Source organism: Centruroides sculpturatus, unplaced genomic scaffold, assembly GCF_000671375.1.
Source record: "Centruroides sculpturatus isolate CEXI.00-Female unplaced genomic scaffold, Cexi_2.0 scaffold742, whole genome shotgun sequence".
NCBI classification, from domain to species: Eukaryota; Metazoa; Arthropoda; class Arachnida; order Scorpiones; family Buthidae; genus Centruroides; species Centruroides sculpturatus.
The window spans coordinates 233824-256126 of NW_019385044.1; the positions used below are offsets into that span (position 1 = coordinate 233824).

At 28.6% G+C, this 22303-nt stretch overlaps 2 protein-coding genes across 3 annotated transcripts in view; one reads left to right on the forward strand and one right to left on the reverse strand.

The window, feature by feature from the left end:
* Window positions 1-220: 220 nt before the first annotated feature.
* On the reverse strand, window positions 221-9508 carry LOC111633835 (valacyclovir hydrolase-like). 2 transcript variants are annotated; one of them, XM_023378470.1, is made up of 6 exons: window positions 9312-9508; window positions 8197-8294; window positions 4944-5110; window positions 2731-2884; window positions 2382-2634; window positions 221-500 (listed from the first exon to the last, which is right to left on the reverse strand). In XM_023378470.1, exons 1-6 carry the CDS (start codon window positions 9383-9385, stop codon window positions 413-415), a joined length of 834 nt encoding a protein of 277 aa, XP_023234238.1. In that variant the 5' UTR covers window positions 9386-9508; the 3' UTR covers window positions 221-412. The 2 variants fall into 2 exon arrangements, with proteins under 2 accessions (XP_023234238.1, XP_023234239.1); XM_023378471.1 differs by lacking the exons at window positions 8197-8294; window positions 9312-9508 and adding an exon at window positions 5406-6430.
* Window positions 9509-12688: 3180 nt separating this feature from the next.
* The window catches only part of LOC111633828 (RNA pseudouridylate synthase domain-containing protein 2-like), a 79206-nt gene continuing 69591 nt past the window's right edge, over window positions 12689-22303 (forward strand). Inside the window, exons 1-3 of the mRNA XM_023378463.1 lie at window positions 12689-12969; window positions 17259-17331; window positions 19446-19571. Of these exons, the coding sequence (XP_023234231.1) occupies window positions 12799-12969; window positions 17259-17331; window positions 19446-19571 (370 nt within the window). The 5' untranslated portion in view covers window positions 12689-12798. The remainder of the gene's footprint in view (window positions 12970-17258; window positions 17332-19445; window positions 19572-22303) is intronic.

Below are 22303 nucleotides of genomic sequence, written 5' to 3' on the forward strand. Positions count from 1 at the left end.
GCAGGAATTTTTCATATGTGGTATGTTCCAAGTGTTCAAGTCTCATTCCTCCATCTGGCTACTCCTATAACTCTCAGAGCTCAGTATCTCAGGCCTCAAGAAGTATAATAATGGCTCTATAGGCAAGTCTAAAACTGATAAGCACATTAAACAGATTCTAGTTTATATACATAATACATTAATAATACAATAAATTATTAATATCACACAAAAATTTAAATAAAATATAACTTTTATTTCTGTATATTGCTTCCATATGTATGTAATAACAGATTTGTTTCTAAAACAATAAATAGATTGATTTAGAAACAAATGAGAAGGGAATTTAAAACAAAATAGAATTTTAAAATTAATCATAATTAATGATTTAACATTTCACATATAAATTTAAAATTTCTCTTATTGTAATAAATTATAAGAGAAATTTTAAAATTTGTTCATTAAACTCATCTGCATATCTTAAATGGATGTTATGTCTTCCTTCTGGAAATCTATAACACCTGAAAAACAGAAAAATTTATCCAATTATTTTCATCTATTTAAAATTCAAATAATTCAATAATCATTTATTGAATTTTATGAATTACCTCAATATTACTGAAATATAAAAGATAAATTACCAGTAATCAAATATTTTAAAAAACTGTATTCTGTATGCAATGTACAGTAGATTGTCAATTATCTGGGATCATACTGTGTCAGAAGTGCTTAAAGGATGAGCCATTGTCATTAAAATCACTTTAAGATTCATCTGTTTTGCAGGCCTTGGTCAGAAGGGAAAGGGAATAATGTAATTTGCTGAAGTGTCCTGTTTATTACAAAAAACTACATTTGGTAATTGTATGCATTGTCCTCTTCATGTTTCTTTGCAAACTTGCCTCTGCTGTTTACTGAGTACAGGATTTAAATGGTACTGAATTAACAGGGACAGCATTTTCCCATTCATCTCAGATCATTAAGAGTCTACTACACTGTATTCAGGTCTGAATAATCAATTTCAAATAGCCAAATTTAAAAATATGTAAAAAAGTCAATGTTTTATACAGTATATGAAATATATATATATAGAGTAAACCCTGTTAAGAAGTTTTGGAAGGGTCCACTGTAAAAAAACTATGCAATTTCCATAAAACCAAGAAATGGTTGGCTAATGAACATGTTATTGTATTGAAAGCAGCATCCTCATTTTATTAAAGGAAGATACGTACAGATCTCTCATGTAAAAAACTAAATTTTTATTTGAATATTCAATTTTATTTCAGTAAGATGCACTGCTATGGTCAGTGCATCTTACTATTCTTAAGTATCTGGTGTTGATATAACATATTCACAATTAATTAAAAGCACCATGTAGAAATTATGGTCAAACCAATAAGACCAGAGCAAAATTAAAGACCACCTCAGGTGTGCAGGTGTTTGATATACAATATGGTGAATATCTTGAGTTTATTCAAACTTTACTGTTTTACAAGTGATAAAGTTATGGTGAGGAAAAAGATTACAATTTGGCTCCAATGGAAAGTTCTTAAGTGAGTAAAATATCATTGATGAAATATTTTGGAATGTCTTAAACAGGAAATCTTTTTATGTGAGAACTTATTATGCAGAAAATTTTAACACACATTTTATGGTGTAAATGCTGAGACTGGAAGATTTGGATTTCTTATGCAGGAACTTCATAATTGTTTCTACTGTACTTAAAAATTAAAGCTTTTATTTATGTATTTTTCTTACAAAAATATTTGTAATTAAAATATATAATAATAAAAATATTCAATGTGTTTTTTGTAAAAGCAATTGTCAAATATGTAAATCCATTTTGTAAGATTGCTGTGTTGAAGATTTTGAACTTTATACAAGTTAAGACAGCACAAAGATTTTTTAAACAATTTTTTAGAAAAATATTGTTTTGCATAATATAAACCTGAAATTTGACAAATAAAGATTTCAATTCAACAAAAATATGACATAAATCAACAAATAAAATATATTAAATAAACTAAAATGATAACGATATTAATAATAAAAATAATAAAATAAAATAAAATACACAAAAAATGCATCCAAGTATAAGGATAGGCATGCACTACAAATTTTTATATATTAATTTTTCTTTAATGTATAATTTCCATGCAGAAGCTAGTCCATCTGCATCTCTGATATTAATACAACCATCCTTTAATTTACTTTTATTTATAAACATTCTAGAAGATGCTCATTTCTCAACAGCAAGGGGTAAGGGACACTTAATTTTTCATTCTGATTATTCTTTTTAGATCATCCTCCCAGATTTACCCAGACCAAAATTTTAGTTATGCCACTGTGTATACTGTTTGATTTTTAAAACTTAAAATTAAAATTATGTAAAAGCTTATAATTACTTTGAATTTTTTATATTCTCTAAAAGATACGGAATATGGAAGAATGGAACAAGAGGATCTTTATCTCCATGAAGAATTAATGTTTCACATTGAATTTTCTTTAAATCATCCTTACAAAGATCACCACCATTAGAAACTATGTCCTGAACAGCATCTAAATAATTGTGCCACATTTTACGAAAATATTCTTCTCCATATAAAGCTAACATTGGTTCTAACATTTTCCTATTCCATTGTTGTATATCTCTTGCAGCTGTATTAAAACAAAAAGATTACTAAATTATTATGATTATTTGTTTTATACTTTAAACTATTTTAATTCAATGAAAACTGAAAAATTTTAATATACCATTCATCATTTGTACATCATCATTTGTAAAATATGCAGTTGAACCCCATATGGCAAGTTTCTGTACAACATCTGGATAATTTGCTGCAATTATCAAGCCCATTGTTCCACCATCACTCCATCCTAATATTGAGTATTTATGATGACCTAATTTCTAAAAAAATATTAAAGCAAGAGTTATTATATTTATTAAAATTTACTGTCACAACTTTTTAAAGTTTTTCATGAATAATTTAATTTAATAGTTATTAAAAACAGGATATTCATTTTAAAATGGAACTCATACTTCTCAGCCTTCATATACTAATTATATACATTATTTGTTCATAATTTGTAGAAGAAGCTGACTGATTGTCACCAGTAAAGCATTACCTCAAACAGCCAAGAAACATGGAAAATAAATGTATTTTAACATATTATGAATAGAATAATGCAGTTTTTTAAAATTAAGGTTCTGATTCTTAAAAAATTTTTATTGTAAAGTACAATTTTCTCAACAAATCATTTGTGTTATGTAAAAAAGCATTTTCAAAATGATATGATGAAATGATAAAATAAAATAATGATTTATCAAACTACAAAACTTGAAGAGATTAGTTTTGTGTGTAATCAAAATCATAAGCATAGTTACATCCTAAATTATAAAACATCTTTCAAATAATGCTGCCTTCTGCAGCCTATGTGTATTGATTCTATCAAATTAACATTATTTGTATTTATATAATTTATAGTTTTTATGAATCTCAAAACATTTTTATGCTCATTTAAACAAACTGAGATATGATTTTAACTAACACAATGAATGAAATGTAATCATTTTAAGTAATCGTAATTTCATTGAGTTTTTAAATATATTTTTTCCTTTTATTCAAATCATGAATATAAAGCAGTTACATGAAACAAGAAAAACTATTATCTTGCATAATTCTATATCTCATTAAATAATCATTAAATAATGTTCTCATATAATGCCAGAAAATATCAAAATTATATATGAATATTTTTATTTAATTACAAATTAATTCTAATTTTGTTGTACAGTATTTATTATTATAATTAGTTAATAATAAATAAATAATAAATAGTTAAATAGTTAATAAATAAATTTATTTATTTCGATTGTATTTTTTATATTTTGGATTATTACAAGTACTACTTATTTACAGAAACATGCTAACAGAAAAGTTGCTTCATTCCTATAATCATTACTCTATTCATTTTAAATTAATATTTATTAAAAATACATATTGTAAATTTATTTCTAATAAAATGTCATATAATTTGTTACAAACAATTTCTTTTCACAACAAACTACATGCTAATAATATTCATTGGTGTAATGACTTTTATTTTTAATTTTTCTATAGTTAAAAGTAATGTTGGTCATTTTGTTAAAGTTTTCTTTGCAACCAACAATATTCATTAAAAATCAACAAACATACTTGCCCAAAAGAACTTGAAGCCACAAGCTGACAAACAATGAAAAATCTTAAATTCTATTGGAAAATTAGTAGATTTGTAGCTTTTCTAATGAAATATTTCATCATTATCAAAACTATTTTGTATATCAGCCTAACAAATAAGATCTTTAAATAATATACAACATTATAGTTAACTATCACCTCTTTCTCAGCAAATGTAACTAATTATATCAACACATCTGAATTTTTTGCCAAGCATAAATTATTTTATTCTCAAACGTTTTCAACCTACTTATCATAAGCCATCTTCAGGCTTATGATTACCATTCCAAAATTCTTTAACTATAATTAAATTCATTATAATTAAATATGTATATTGTATATCAAACACACCTTATTACTGAGAGACTTTGTTTATTACATTGAACAAACTAGGGGTATAAAGTGTAAAGGTTCGTATAGCATCAATAACCTGATGACGACCCATTGAGTGGGTTGAAAATGTTTGTTCAATGTAATAAACAAAGTCTCTCAGTAATAAGGTGTGTTTGATATACAATACGCAAAGAATCAGAGTATGTATTAAAGTTTAAATATATATTTTTTGCTGTATTTCAAAATAATGGGATAAAAATAATACTTTTACATCATCCATGAATAGTTCAGGATAAAAATATTTAGGAAATTTTTAAAAATAAAATATTTAACTAAATTCTCTCAAATTAATTTCATTTTTATAAAAATAAAACAAATATTAAATAAAAATACTTTTATTATGTCATAAATAAATACCTTCATTAATGCTGCAGCCAAATGTGCATCTCGTTGATAAAAATTTCTAGGAAATGTTCTTTCTGGGGGTATACTAAAGCCATAGCCAGGTGGGTCCCAAGAAATTAATGTAAATTTTGATTTATCTAACTTTTCAAGTTGTGGTCCAAAATCTGTTCTTGTAGAACCTAAGATGTAGAGATATATATTGAAGAATAATGTTAAAATTAACATATTGTTACTTTTTATAAACTATAATCTGATTTATCTGTTAATTTTAAAATTTCAATATTAATTTTTGCACAGACTTTATATTTCTTAACTTATTGTTCAAATATAAAATTTAATTTAGTTGCATTAAAATTGTTTATAAAAATCATACTCAATTTTGACTTTTTAACATATTTTAAGCAAATTATTTTTAAAATATGACTAAAAATAATATTGAAAATAATTGATTATCTTAGATAAAAAAAAACTTACAGATGGTCGTCATGAGTGGTCAATGAGAATTGAAATATTGCCATTTTAAGTGAATACACAGTACCAGTACAGATCTCAATATAGATATATAAAATTGAATTTTGTATAATATATCAAGTAAATGATTTTAAAAAAAGTTTAAAAATGATAGCAAAATGAAATGATTGGATTCTTTTTACCTCTATGTCCTTAATGTTTTATTTTTTATTTCTATATTGCTATATTGTCTACTTTGACTTTGTTTATAAGTAAGATTTATTATATTGGTGTAGTTTCTGATAAGCAAAGAGAAGTCTTAGTCAAAAGTCAAAACAAAATAACAGGTTAAAATAAAGATATTTTGTTTTGACTTTTGACTAAGAGTTCCTGTCTTTGCTAATCAGAAACTATACTAGTATAGTTTCTGATTAGCATATATACTAGTATAATAAGTTCTATTTATAAACCAAGTAGACAATATAAAAACAAAAAAAGTGAAATTATTGGATTTTGTTTTTGAACAAAAATGTTACATATATTAAAAATAAGTGTTCTAATATGTTGTTATTCTAGTTTTGTTCCATTTATTTTAGTTTCTATTTCAAGCATGTAGTGTTGCTTTTTTTCAGACTTATCATACAGGAATGCCAGAAAAAGTCTAAGTTTTATCTATAGATAAAACTTAGACTTTATTGATAGTAGGTTAAGTCTAAAGTATAAATTTTACATATACTATCTTTGGTGTTCTTGTATGATAAGTCTGAAAAAAGCAACAATATATATGTTCAAATATGTTATTATAATTTTATATTTTTTATATTTCACATATATTTACTATACTTTTGTAATAAGACTTTATTGTATAGAATAGAATAGAATAGAATAGAATCTCTGTTCAAAACCTGATGAAGGCTTATTAATCAAGCTGAAAATGTTAGTTTATTAAAAATTAACTACTGGAACTTTTAACTGTTCGTTTAAAAGTTCGAAACCATTTTTAATCAATGGATCAGACAGGCAATGGGAAACCATGTGATCATTTTCTCATGAGAGTATTATGATGAGGATGAGCAATGATGGTATCGATGATATGCATGGCGATCCGGTCAGCAACCGGTGCCAAACTGATTCCAGGTTATTTGGTGTGAAATGGGCTACCGGATGTGTGGACATAGGCAACCAGGCACCACAGGCAAAATATGCATCTGAAAAAAATTTAAAATTACATCTAAGGAGAAATTTATCCTTACTTGGAATGTAAGAGGACTTTTACAGGCTGGAAAGCTCTACATAGTAGAAAGAGAGCTTAATCAAGAGAATATACCGATTTGTGGCATCTCCAAAACACATTGGAGAGAGAGTGGTCATTTTGATACAATCGACCACACAATATATGTTTCAGGTACGATCAAAAATGGACGTAATGGAGTGGCCTTTGTTAACAACAAATGCCTAACAAAGTTTGTGGAAGACTATGAACCTATCAACAACAGCATAATCAAAATTACAATAGCTTCCAGGCCGATGACTCTGGAGTTCACCTGCTTCAGGATGGTATGTCCTGTGTAAATAAGTCCTCCTCAAGATTGATGAGTTGATTCAGGTTGTCGTACATCAGACGCCTGGTATGTCAAATAGCCTTTCTAAGATGCCTGATGTACAACAACCTGAATCAACTCATCAACCTTGAGAACTTATTTACACAGGATCTTCCAAGCCAGTAAAACTTCATATTATTCAGGTTTATATGCCCACTTTGGCTGCTTCAGATGATGAAGTGAACACAGTGTACACACAAATTGAAAATATCATCACAAAAATACCACAGAAGGACATATTGATAATAATGGGAAATTTTAATGCTAAGATAGGCAATACATAAAATGATGATAATCTACAGTGCATTATAGGACAATTTGGACTGGGCACCAGAAATGAGAGAGGAAATAGACTCCTTCAGTTTGCAATTGATAACAGTTTTTCAATAACTAACACCATGTTCAAATACCATTATCAGTATCTTTCTACTTGGACCTCCCCAGCAGGTGAATATAAAAACCAAATTGATTACATGTTAATAAGAACAAGATGGAGATCATCAGTAAATAATGTCAGAGCAAGACCTGGAGCATTCTGCAACTCTGATCATAAGCTACTAAAAGCGGAAGTAACATTAAAACTTCATACAACAAAAATATCAAAGATCAATCCAAGACTTGAGACTCCAGCTAGTTCAATCTTACAACAAACTCTCCAAAATTTAGACCCTCCATCCTTTACAAACAACCCAGATGATTTATGGACACAAACGAAAAGTTAGATTTTAACTGGAGTACAACAATGCACCACACATTGGCCACAGAAAAAGAAATATTGGATGACAAATAGTACCTTTGAATTAATAGATGAAAGGAAAAAAATCATAACAATGCCACTTAATTTCTCCCAAACATGCCACTTCAGGCACACAGGCAATACCATCCCTGAACTAAATATTCAAAAACTGTAATTTGTTAAAATACTGAAATATTTTTGCAAAGCTTTTCCTTTATTTTGGTATGTTAACTTTCACTCTATCGATAGAAAACTATTGCTGTTTACACTGTTAAGTCATGACAATAATAGATATAAGTATAATTTGAAGAAAAATTAAAGCAGATAAGATTTAATGCTACTAAATGTAAATTTGAATGAAAAAATTCACATTCAAATTTAAATGCCTTTTGTAAAAGTTACCTATTGACTGTTATATATTTAGAAATTAATGAAGATAAGAAATAGTAATAAAAAAATGCATTATAAAACTATTTACCAAGAGCTCCAGGTATTAATAACAATTTATAATTTCCATAACCAACTTCTTCATAATGAATGTTAATTTTATTAACTTCAATCTTCTTTCCAGGATATCTATATATTTGAAAAAAATAAATTTAAATATTAAATATCAGGAAAAATTATTAAATAAATATTAATAAACTTACCAAAAACAATTTAAAATCATTTACTGTAATAAATGAATTCAAACTTTAAATTAACATAATATTCAAACAGGTAACCAATAAATAAAATGTTTCTAATTTATTTCAGTAAATACATATAATTTTTTAAATTTATATTACCATGTTTTGTTGATATTTTAACAATATCTGTATATGAATTTCAAATATTTAAAATTTTTATTTTTAATAAAACTAAATAATGCCTTGTACTTCAGATTATTTATTACACAAATTATTTTTTATTTTTTGAATTGTTTAATCTTTCACGTCCAGACTAAAAGATTCAATTTTAATAAATTTTTTTAAATTGAATTGTTTTAAATCAGAGTCTAAACAAGACAAACTAAAAATATTTATATAACAGATTCTCTAAAGCAGTAATTGTTATTATTTTGAAATAGTTTTAATTGTGTTTTGCTAAAATTCATGACAATAGGATTACAAAAACAAATGTTTTAACACAAAAAATATACATAAATAAGTGCTTTAATTGAAGCACAGGAATGAAAACAAACGTGGAAATATTTCAGCTAATTTGCATTTCCAGGCAAAGAATAGTTCGAACTGGCATTGCTATGGACGTGAAGCATAAAAATTTCTTTTCCATTTACTTTGGACAGTGCCAGGGCACGTTGACCCACCCCGGGGCATGTCACTGTTGGAGGCAAATGTCTCGCAAAGGGTCGCACGTACAGGTACGGTTCCTTTGACATTTTTTGCTCATACAGGGAGTCTACAATTCTGGGGTGAAAAATCCCTCATTCAGAGTCCACATCTTACTAATTAAAATGCATATAACTGTTGATTATTAGTAACAAACTTTCTTTGATATATTTATAACAGAATAATTGATACATAGATTTTAAACTTACTATCATTATTACATCTTTTTTTTTAATCTATTTCAAAGCATGAAACAACTTACGATTGTTTCGAGTATTGACGATAAATGAGTCGTCTGCAAGTGTTTGATAAAATATTGTAAAACGATGTCATCATCAAATTAGCACTGATCGTCTCTTAGAGACAGATTCTCATGCCAAAAATAAAAACGAATACATCTACAATTACTGCACTACCCACCACTTCATCGTCTCGCTAACAGCGAAACGACTGAAGTTCAAATATTTATCGCTAACGGCGCTACGTTCCATCGTAAAATCGTATTAGATTGTATTGAATTATATATACAATAGATATATTTTATGCTGCCGCAACATCGATATTATCATTTGAACTATAGTCACAACCATAGCGCACTTATCATATAGTAAATTATATCACATGCAGACACACAGTGCACGCTGCACATTTCTAACGATTAAGATTAAACGGTGATTGAAATTAATAAATAATTATACAGATATTGTATAAGATTTATTGAGCTGTAATTTTGAAATTGCAGACCTATAAATTCCCACTGGCAGTGGTTGTTTGCTGTTTGTCCGTCTGTCCTTCCTTAATCTCGAGAATGGTGTTAGATAATAGTCAAGATAAAGTATGGAAAGCGCAAGGGTAGGATGCCCCGATTAACTATATAAGAAGTTTCTGTCTAGACCGGATGTTATGTAAATTCAATTCAAAAATTTTCCCCGAAAGGAGTTAGATAGATGACCGGCATAACTTTAGTGTTATCGGGAAAAATATGATATACAGAGGCAAGATACTACTAATTTGAGATAGTCAACATATATTTTAGATTAAATAAATTAAGAATATGATTAAATATTGCATCCCGGCATTGTGACGATGTCACAATAAATAATTGCTCGTTAAAAAACTCTCTTTTAATAAATGATAAAGATATATAGTCATAAGGTTTTCCTTCTGGCTGTATGCATGTGAAAAAAAGCAGGACACTGTTATTTGCAATGTGGTTATTAATTAAGCAAAACTAAGCGCTTAAATAGGTATGATGGTGAATAAGGGCCTTTTCAAGGGCACACAGGCCGTACTATATTGTTGTGTCCGTAAAATAAACGACTCTTATTAACGTATATAATTAATAATTAACTTTATTATAATCAAACGTAACTTTGTGATAATACAAATGTAACTTTATGCCTCCAGGTCTAAGTGTCACTACAGCTAACGCACGACTGACCAAAGACAAAGGAACACGACAAAAGTCTGAAGTACCAAGGGGCAATTCGGTGTGGGTTATCCCCTAGAGGTTTACATATTTTACATACATAGCATACAGTGGTACCTCAGGTTATGAACGCCCCAGCATACGAAATTTTCAGGATACGACATGAAATTCGAACATATTTTTGCTTCACGATACGAACAAAAACTCACCATACGACGTTACATTAGTTCGCATTTTTCATTTGTTTTTCTTACTACAGCTATTTTTTTAAATGTATTACTTGGCTTTAATTTGAGTATGTTTTTCGCATTGGAACGAATTATTTGGTTTTACATGTAATCGTATGGGAAAAGATGATCCACCTTACGACATTTTCATGATACGATTTCAGTTTCGGAACGGATTAATTTCGTATCCTGAGGTACCACTGTATATGTACTGTACTTTCTTACGTACAGCAACTCTACATAAGCATACCGGTATATAAGCTAAGGTGACCAGAGTTCTGCTTTTGGCGGGACAGTCCCGATTTTTTACAATTTGTCCCGCGTCCCGCGGCGTTTTAAAAAAGTCCCGAGTTTTGGAAAGATTAAGCTTTGTCAATTATGTGTCCTAAACTTATATCTTTGTTTAAGATTCGTAAAAATCATTTTGTATCACACGTATCAGTGCCAAGATGTGCGTGAACATCGGAAATAAAGAATGCTGCGCCGACAAAACCCTTTGTGTTTGTGGCAAAGACCGACAGAAAATGATTTGGGGCGCGCAGCTGCAGCAACCAAGCAGCGCGTGTTCACAGGCTGTCCAAACGAGCGAACATTTTGTTCGTTGCATGTTACTTGAACACGTTTTTCTACCGTAAATAAAGTGTGGACATATGATAAATCACAATTAAGCGTTGAGACTTTGAAAGCTTTATTATGTGTGAGATATACTTTAACAAATTCTTGCGAAAATTTTCACGACATTTTAAAACAACGACAGCAATCTACTGAAAAAGTTCACTCAACTAAGAAATATGCGAAAAAATAAAGAGGTTTTTAAAGATTTATAATACAGTAGAGCGTTGTTTATCCGAATCAATTGGGGGACTGGGGTTGTTCGGATAACCGATTATATACAAAAAATATACAGTAGAGCATCGATTATCCGACTCAATTGGGGACTGGGGTTGGTCGGATAACTGAAAAAACGGATAACCGAAAAATATGAAAAAATACATTATTAGTATAGTATATCAGTATATCTCATGTAATTAGAATATTAGTATATCGCTATTAACCTACTTCGCGTTGAATATTCATCGATGTGAAAATTCAACAAAATAACAAAACCTAACAAAAATTGAAGCCTAACAAAAATTTTTTTTAAAATAATAATCGTCGCTATTGTATCGTTAAAAATTAGAAAATTAAGCCTCGTTTAACCTATTCCATGTTGAAATTTTTCTCCGATGCGTGTCGCTTCGCGTTGAATTTTCGTCGATATTAAGCCTAACGAAAACTTTTTAAAATACTAATCGTGGCTATTGTATCGTTAAAAATTAATTTTTTTATTTTGTACAAACAAAATAAATATATTGAAAAATATAAAAACCAAAAAAATATACTTTAGAAGTTGATCTAGTATCAAAAACGTTCGATTCAGCACGACAGTCCTCAGAAAAACATCACACAAAAGTTCCAGTGCTGCCAGCTAAAACACACACACCAACAAAAAAAAAATATTGGAGTAGCCCAAGATATAGCCAAAGATTGCAGCGCCACAGCACTAGCGAAAATTTAAATTTGCCGACTGGAATGCTTTCGGATAACCGACTTTCGGATAAACGACGCTCTACTGTATTTGTAAATTTTACATTTTTACATATGTTGAAATTAAAAATATATATATAATACAATACAATTTTGTGATCTTTGATGATAAAATTTTGTTGCTCTAGAACAATTTTTATCAACAAGACAACCTCCCAGTCAATTTTGTCCCGCTTCAGCAATGTTAAAATCTGGTCACCATTATACAGTATAAGCATAATTAATAATCGCATATATTTACTGGTTAATGTAAAATTATCCATAATTTTACCGGTTCGCAATGAGAAAAAAAGTTGAGAAACACTGATGTAATGTAAAAATCTATGATTTTATTTTTAATGCTGGCAACATATTTAACAGCGCCTCTAGTGACTGAATAGTGAATAAAATGGGAAACAGTCACACGTGGTTTGAATATTATAAATCGATGTAAACACTATAACTTCTATTCTAAAAAAAGAAATAGTAAACTGTTTGTTAAATACATTATAAATGCATTTTTTTAAATGAAAAGGAAAAGCTTACTAGATAATTTGGTAAATATTTTAAGAAGTATTAATGAAATGATTAATGAAAAACATTGTCAAGGTATTACTGGTTTAGCTGCTTCAAAGCAACAGAATGAAATGGATACTCGTAAGCAGAAAAGAAAACGAGCAGAACAAGACAATTCGCTTGTACGATATTTTGTCATTATATTATAAATATTTCACGTGTAATTTATATATTTTATATAGTAAATTTTATTTAAAATTTTTTTGAAATACTTGAAAACTTCCGTTTGACTTTTAATGTTGTCATATGTCCTTTATTTCAGGTAAACTGTCCTTATCATTTATTGAAACGAGAAAGGACACAATTTGCCCTTTATTTTCGTTTTTCGACACCTGCGTTTTGTAATGACAGTGGTGGATTTCTATGCAGGTGTATGCCTATCATAAGATTTGCAGAATCCTTTATTGTAACTAAACTGCTCTTGACATTTATTGAAAGAAGAAGATGCAATTTATTCTTTATTTTCATTTTTCAATGCTTGTATTTTGTAATGGTGGTAGTAGATTTTGCACATTTTTGACAATGAACTGGAGGGAAGAGATGATGTGATGATAGCTGATCCAGCTGGAAAAACCTGTGTGCAGTGTGCTAGGTCTAGTGACTTTTTGATGACAATATTATAAAGTTTACAATTGCTGAAATAGAGATTTAGTTACTTTTTAGATCACCCCTTAGTGAAAAAATAAAAAAAACCCTTATTCTTAATATAAGAATTTTGCTACTTTTTCTCTGGTGCTTAGTACTTTTCTGTACATGGCAACACTAACTGTAAGTGAATTATTTCACTGCATACTTTGATCTTATTGAATATGCACTGTACAGTTCAACATATATATTTAATCCTCTACTATGTTTATGTATTATTGTTAGTGTTATCTTCTAATTTCTTGTAATACAAGTTCAGACTTTAGGAGAATGGCTGTGCCTCATAGAAGAGATGAAGAAATAACCCATTGGAGAAGATTGATACTTTTGAAATTTAAAATCGGTTTCCATTCTAGAATAAGCAAAATTTAAAAGTTGGAAAAAATACATTGAAAAGACTCCTTTGGAAATTAAAATCTGTTCCTGTGCTGGAATATTTAGAACTTCACAATTGGAACGTAACAGTTTGAATTTTGAATAAGCTTTTTTTTTTTTACATTCTTTTCTAGTGACTTTTTTTTTTGTTTTTCTTATTCTTCTCTTCAGAAGACTGCTGCTGATGACCTTTGAAAGGTTGAAAATGTTATGGTGAAAATACCATTTCCTGCTGAAGTTTAAAGTTAGTGCAGTTTTATGTTATACCTTCAGTTTTACATCTGCTCTTTAACAACTGTCTGCTTGGAACTTTGGCATTAAAAAGTGAGACCTGTGCAAAGAAGCAACTGACAGTGCTGCTGTGCACAAACAGTAATGGGTCAGACAAACAAGGGCTATAATTACTGGAAAGTTTGCAAAACCATGAAATTTTAAGAATGTAAAGAAACTCTATAACCTACTATACTAACTCGAAAGTACTGTTATATATAGTACTCTTAATGCTTTATTCATTGCATAAGTCAAGAAAATTATTTTCCTTTTTTGTAGACAATTGTACTGCTCATTCTGTAGCTACAACATTTTTTCAAGAAATATAAAGGTAATTTTTCACTCCCCAAACTGCATTAGTGTTGTATAACCTTTAGATTTGATTAAATTCTTCAAGTGTGTGGGAAGCAGCTAGTGCTATATAGATTTATATCTTTGATTAACTCAGAGAAAGAACTCCAATTTAAGATTGGCATTTTACAGGTCATTTACTTTATTGTTTTGGTATGGTAACAAGGCTAACACTTGATGAACCTGATACCAGTCCTGCAATTAATAGGCTTACATGGGATACCCTATGTATTTATATGTTGATGGCATGCTCTTGCAACCAATAAATACAGTTAATAATCATGTTCCAATTTTATTTTAAAATTTAACATTTGAAATTGTTCAATACAAGGCATTCTAAGTTTGGAATTCCTTCTTAATTTAACCTGAAGCAGACCTCAAGTGAGGCTGAAAATGTTCATTTCACAAATTTTAAATGTTGCCAGACATAAAGGTTTATCGAGTGTGTTTATTAACATCGGTAATTACGTTGTAAGATTATCTACAGTGCAGAACTACTTTGCAAACTGTGGCTATATGAAGAGATATAAAGAAGGATCATATACAACAGTGGTAGATAGAAGTGTTGAGGATGATGTCATGCAAAATGAAGACTGGATTTGACTGATGGAAAGCGTTGCTGGCTTGGTCTTTGATGCCAAAGTATCTGTGGACCAGTCACTCAACATATGATGTGATCCTTGTGTGTCTTCCAACTCTTTGGTAATAGCTTTGATATCTGGAATACAGGCGCATTAAATTTCTTTCAAAAAATGGCTGATGAATTAATGCATTAAAAAATACATAGAAAAGACTAAAATGTCCTGATTTTCATCATGTTGAATCACTAGAAACAACTTTCTAGACTGTTTTGCATGTTTTTCCAGGGGTATAGCCTCTAATAAAAGGTTGTCTCTACAATATAAGACTTTGTTCTTGGTGATTCATCATGACAAAAATTAAGATGTTTTAGTCTTTTCTACTTTTTTTTTAAAGACCTTTTAAATTTTATTTTATATAGATGCTCACATCTGTCATTTTTCCTTATTCATAGTTTTTAGATTTCTGAAAAAAGTGATAAATCAAGGTTTCACTTTAGCAACTGCATGCAAATAAATCACTTTATGAAATTGACTTGGTCAAATCTTTTATGTATTACAACTGCAATTTATTAATTTAATGTATATTGTTGATTATTTTTCATTGACAGTTTTCATTATGGATTTAAATTTTTATATGTTCTATTTTGTATTTTAAATTTCTTTTTGTTCAATAACTGTTATGTAATCAACAACTGAGGAAGACATCAAATTAAATCAAAAATGTTTTTGTTTCCTTAAAATTTATTTTGCTGGAGTTTTTGTAAAGTGCAAATTTTATTTTCTTGATATTTCTTCCAATTCTGCAATAATTTCTTTACAAGTTATGGTTTCACCAGCCAAGCAATATAGAAAATTAGTTGCAAAGTTTTGTAGGACTAGAGCTAAGTTGAACTTTCTTATTGAATGTTGCATCAACACAGCCTTTCCAATGCCTATGTATTGTATATGATTACCTGTTAGGTGCAACTCTCTCCTTCCATAACTATGCCAACTGTGTCTCAGAAAGGCTATAAGAAATATATGGCAGCACTCATACACTCTTTTACACAGTTGATAAAATTTGAGGATACACTGCAGGTACAAGACACTAACCTATTAGAAAATGTGAACAGATGTGTTTTGTTGGCTTAGCTGAACAGGTCATCAGTTCATTAAAAGGGAGATATATGAGCAAGCTTTGAATGAGTTTTCTATGTACAGAATACAAGATGACAACATAATAACCCACAAGTTATTACATGGGATGATATAACACCTTTTCAATGCATTCTACGAACCTTTGGACCTCTTCGTCTTTTCTCCTAATTTGCTCCTGGAAGTCTTTTTTCTGGATATCAAAGCATATGCTGATGAGATGGAAAATGGAAGTTGTGTGGAGAAGAGGCAAGGTAATGATGTAGATGATGATGATGCTGAGCCTGAGTTAGCACCAAGTTTTACGAAGCACTTTGTGTGTTCAAATTTATGACAATGTTTTTGTATGCTCATAACATTTCTGAAAGAGACTAAGCAAACATTGTGAATAGTGAAAGTTTATTATTCTGTTTGAAAAGGAAGTGCACTAATAAATAAATGAATATTAATGATTAATTTTAACTTTACAATGTTCCAAAATAGAATGCAATATAAATTATGAATCTAGACTTGAAGTTGGACTGTAAATCAGTTTGAAAGCATTTGTGTAATCATTAAATATTGTTGCTGAAAAGAAAAATGGTATTTTTTTGATATTTGAACAGTTTTCAATTTAAGTTTTCCTTTTTAATAGATACAATTCCAATAGTTATAACTGCCACTGGTTTAATAAACAAAAAGCTCTCAAACAACATTTCAAACTTAACCCAATGAGTATAATCCCTGAAGCACAAAAATCAGTTATTCTTGAAACCTGCCAGATTATTTGCACTGTACTAAACTAGCATTCTAAATGCTGAAACTAGGTTTGACATTTAGATCACTTATATCTTTGAGTGTAAGGTGATAATCCCTGTGAAAAATATAATAGTTAATAAAATAATGAGTTTAAACACTCATTATTTTATTAACTATTATATTTTTCACATTATATGTTTATATGTTTTGTCAATTTAGTAATGTATATATTAATATTTATAACATAAGAGATTAATACATACATATTCACAGATTTTACAAAAATATTGAAAGTTAATTTTCTATAAAATTTTCAGATAAAAAAGATGAAAAAAGATGTTTATAAAATTCAAGATTGTTTCAATGAAACAGAATATTATTTTGAAAATGGTAAGACATCAAATTTAAATGATTAAAATCTACATTAACTTTAAAAAATATTGTGTAAATTACATTCTTAAATAGTTTATTTAACATCTAGTGCAGGGGTGGCCAACATACAGCCCGCGGGCCGGATCTGGCCCATCTAATGAATTTATGTGGCCTGCGTTTAATCTTTCAATATTAGCTACTCAAGTAGGAATAGCTCGATGAAAAATTCTGATACCTAAAAATAAAAATAAAAAATGATGATCAGCAACTCACTGTGCATTTAGAGATAACCCTCCATTACAAATCTTTTAAGTACAGCATAAAATGCTGATAAAGCACAATAATGTGAAAAATGTCTGTAATCTGTATGTACAGTTTAGTCTCTATGGGGTGACACCACAATGAGATCTTGCACCATCTCAAAATCTTCCTAGGACAGACTGTGGTTCGGCCTGTGAAAAAAGTTTTCTTTCCAATTCAGTCTGGGGGCAAAAACTGTTGGCCACCCCTGATCTAGTGTAATATAGTTAGACTTAATAAATTTTTAGCTTTATTTTTTTTAAATTTATACATTTTTTTTTTTTTTTTGTGAATATATACTTTACATGTTATGAAAATAATGATGATTTTGACTAAAGAAGGATAACTAAAATATTTGAGATATTCTTCTGTGTAATTATATAATTTTATACTTAATGGTCAAATACAGTGACTCTGAGGTTAGCACTAAGCAATTTTACATGGCTACAATATAAGCATTGTCATAGCCTCTATCCATTTGAGGTGTTCATTGGGAGGTGCAGTGAGGAGGAGATTGGCTTGAGTAAAGTTGGCTACTATGTCTGGATCTGTTACATAAGTAGTGAGGGCAGTGGAGGTTTTTGCTTGACAAATATCTGCCTGATGTTCTTGTATTCTGATGCCCATGGACTGTTTAGTAGAGCCTATATATATCAGGTCTCTATTGCATCTATTATCCCTTAAAGGGACACTATAGACTCTGGGGAGTACGCCGGGGTTAGGTGGGTCCTTCCCATTATGTAGGATGTTAAAAATAGTTGGGCACCTCCTGAAAGCAAGACGTATCTGGTGTTTCCTGGCAACCTTGGTGTATACTGATCTTAGGTACGGGTTAAAGGTGATGGGGATCCATTCTGTGTCGTCAGGTTGGTTATCAGTCAGCTGGTCCACCTCCTGTGTGTGTTCTGAATATATATGTTGATAACCTTGTATCAGCCTATGTATAACTTTGTGATAACCATGTTCTGCGGCTATGCGTAGCTGCAGAACACGGTTATCATAGCCCTGCTTTATAGCAATTTAGATGACTTTTCAAAAACAGTTGTTATATTGAATGGTTGTTAAATCAAATTTTCACAATATTTTTAATTTTGGTGGAAAGATGTTGATTGTCATACAATTTTATGACTACATAAGAAAAATATTCCAAAATTTAAAAAACTGTTTTTAAAATTATATTATTTAAAGTAACTTAAAAAAATTAATTAAAAAGTAAAAAACAATAGCACTGTATAACTTTGTTTTTAATAATTAAATGATAGTTGAATTATAAAAATAAAAAATCAAGCAGTCAAATAATGGTTACTAGATTCTACAAGGGTATATGTACTTTAATATGTGTTTGCATGTTGTAATTTTTTTTTATTTAATTCATTATCTGAATTATATTTATATGGTATTTTTATTTTTATGTACAATAAATGTAATTTTGATTAAAGAAATTTTTTTTCTAATGTTAAGACATATTTTCTTCTAAGAAGGCAGTTTGTTTTTACTTCCACATTTGTTGATTTATTGTTTGAAAGGTCACTCTAATGAGATTCTGGCTATTTATTGAATTATTATATTGATAGTAAAATATATTATGCTTATGGGAGATTGGCCAGGATCTTCTCTATTGGTTGTTATATTGTGATGAATGTGTAAAACAAGGCTGACTATAATGTGAGTCTACTGTATATTAATAACAAACACTAATGTATGATATAAAAAATTTTAATAAATAAATTTAATGAATTATTAATTTTATTTTATGATAGGTTAATTGATTTTGGGTTTGGATAACAGATTACTGATAATAACTAATTGAAGATTGTATTAAAACTTTTTAGGTTTAAGAAAAGTTTATCCATATCATTTTTCTTATAATACATATTGCAAAGGAAGATGGCTTGGACAACCATTGTTAGAAGTCATGGTAAATGAATTTGGTGCTTACACACGAGAGCTTTATGTAAGTTAAAAGTTTAGTAAATATATAAAATACTTATTTAGTTTTGTAAAATTAATTAAAATTAATGCAGAAGTTTATAAATATTGGTACTGCAAAGTTTCAAATTTATAAATATGCATATATGTGACACTCATAAATACACACATACAGTACATATATACGCACATATGCATTCATATCCAAAAAATAAGCATAACCATTAATTTGGCATATAGCTCAGGGACTACTGATTAGAACAGCTTGAAATTTAACATGTAAGCAGAACATTGTATTCTTTATGCAACAAAACAGTTAAAAAGCAAAAATTTAATCTGAATTATGTCAAACCAAAAACAAAAAGAAAGTACTAAGAATTGTTGTAAATCATTTTGCACATAAAGTGGTTAATATGGCATGTTGCCTCCTGCAAGCATCTGCTGCATAGCAATTTGCTCATGTTGATTATAATGTTTCAGTTTCATCGACAGCAAAGTTAATTTTTGAAAAAGAGTATCTTGAAGCTCCTGGAGTATTTTTGGTGGAGGTTGGAATGCAACTTTTCTCTCTAGATTATTTCACATGTGTTCTATGGAATATAGGTCTGAAGATATTGCTGGTCATTCTATGCAACAAATATTTTCACTGTCAGTAAAGTCATTAACAAGTCCAGCTCGTGGGCCAATAATCTGTAAGCAGTAATGGGCCTATGCACATAGGTGTTATTTTTTTGTGAAAATGAAATCTGCACTCACATCTTAGAAAAATGTCGTGTGGACAAAGCAGTCTCAGTAATTTAGCTGTTTAGTAGTCTGATGTGAATTTCTGCTGGTTTTTTTTTCTGTGGCTCAGCAGCAATAGGACCAAATTGGCTTGTGTTTCATTGTATGTACTTTAAATTACATGTATAATGGAATGTAATTGTGAATAATTACATTAGTTTGATGAACAGTTTGATCATCACGATACGATGGCTGAAAATAATGTAACATTGCATTTTATTACATTATAAATGTATAGACTTGAGTAATAATAAAGTAAATTTTAAAGATTTAGCTAATAACTTTAAGTGATGTGTTAGCATATTTAAAGGGAGAAACAAAATTGTTATATTAAATGAGAAATCATACTCAATGCAGACTATTTAATTTTGTATGAATTCTGAAACTGTATGAGAAATATGTCCTAGTTGAAAATTTCTGTTTTTAGGTTTGAGAAGACATTTTATTCAAAATAACTTTTTATTTATGATTTTTGCTATAATAGTTCATTTTAAGAGGATGATATACAAATTTATTAGTAAATAGAATGATATATAGATGTTTGCTTTTAAGAGCTAATATATTACAATTTATCAGTGCTCTCTCACTCTGTCTCTTTGTGAGTATAAATATTTAATTTATTGAAACAAAGATACAAATTAAATGACAGCAAATGGTATAAAAAATCCAAAAAAGTGATATTCAAATAATAAAAATGCATTTGTACAATATTATATCTTTTAAAATGTCAGAGATAATAAATAGAAGTATAATATTTTTATCTGACAATATGTAATCAATTATGTGGCAATGTGAAAAGCAAACAAAAGTGTTTGGAAAGCATTCAAAAATTTCAAAGCATCCAATCATTATTTCTTTAAGATAAAATTGTTTGGAAGATGATGCAAGGAAATACTCTTAGTTTGTTATTTTTTCTAAGTTCTAAATTACATATTAAATCAAAAGAAAGGACAAATAGCAACAAGATAAACACAAATGCATTAATTAGTAGTTCCAATACAATAATTAGTAGTATTCTAAAACTAATATTAATAAAGTAGTATTCTAAACTAATATTAAAATGACGTTCATTCATCTTCAATTGAAATTGTAATTATTTTGGGACTTATAATGATGATAATCAACTGATAACATTGTCTGGTAAGTAAATTAGACAACAATTATTGATATTCTGGTTTTATTGAGTCTAACATAAAACAATTTAAAATGTTAAAACAATTAAAAAGTATACCCATTGACAAAAAAGTTATGCATCAAAAGAGTGGCATTTGGATTTAATAAAACTTTATCAATGCAAATATAATGATAGTAATACTGTAAGTGATTCCAATATCACAGCAAAGGAACAAGTAACTGTACTGTAGTTCCATAGGAACTACAGTACAGTTACTTGTTCCTTTGCTGTTACTTGTCCCTTAAATTGTACTGTAGTTCCATAGGAACTACAGTACAATTTAAGGGAATTTTTAGTACTTTGTAGGACTTCTTGTTTGGATATGTGCAGTGATATTAAAAAATCATAACATTATCAGAAACTATTTTTGTTGTCTTATTCTAAATCTATCACTATAAGATATTAAATAATATTTATCAAAAAAATGTTTAAATCAAAGATTGTGTGAGAAAATATCTATCTATAATAATAGAGATTTTAATAGTTTTATAAAAAATATAGTTAATGTATTCTATTAAAAAGGATGACAAATATATTGAAATCTAATTGTATTGGAACTAGAAACTGAATTATGTGTATCTAAGAAGAAAAGAGTGACAAAAAACTATTTTTATTAAATTTTTAGTGGCATCTGTTTTTTAATGAAAATATTAAATGTTCAAAAATTAATTCTTTAATTTGAATTATTAAACTATATCAATATATTTTATGTTAGATTTATATAATGAAAATATTGTCATAATCATAATTATATATTTTAAATTTATTAATTCTAATTTTTATATTTTATATTGTAATAATATA

Coding starts and splice junctions, on each gene's coding strand:
- LOC111633835 (XM_023378470.1), bottom strand. CDS start 9,385: ATGATGACATCGTTTTACAATATTTTATCAAACACTTGCAGACGACTC. Junction 8,295..9,311: donor CGTCAATACTCGAAACAATC/GTAAGTTGTTTC, acceptor TCAAATATATAG/ATATCCTGGAAAGAAGATTG. Junction 501..2,381: donor GAGAATATAAAAAATTCAAA/GTAATTATAAGC, acceptor TCTGTTTTTCAG/GTGTTATAGATTTCCAGAAG.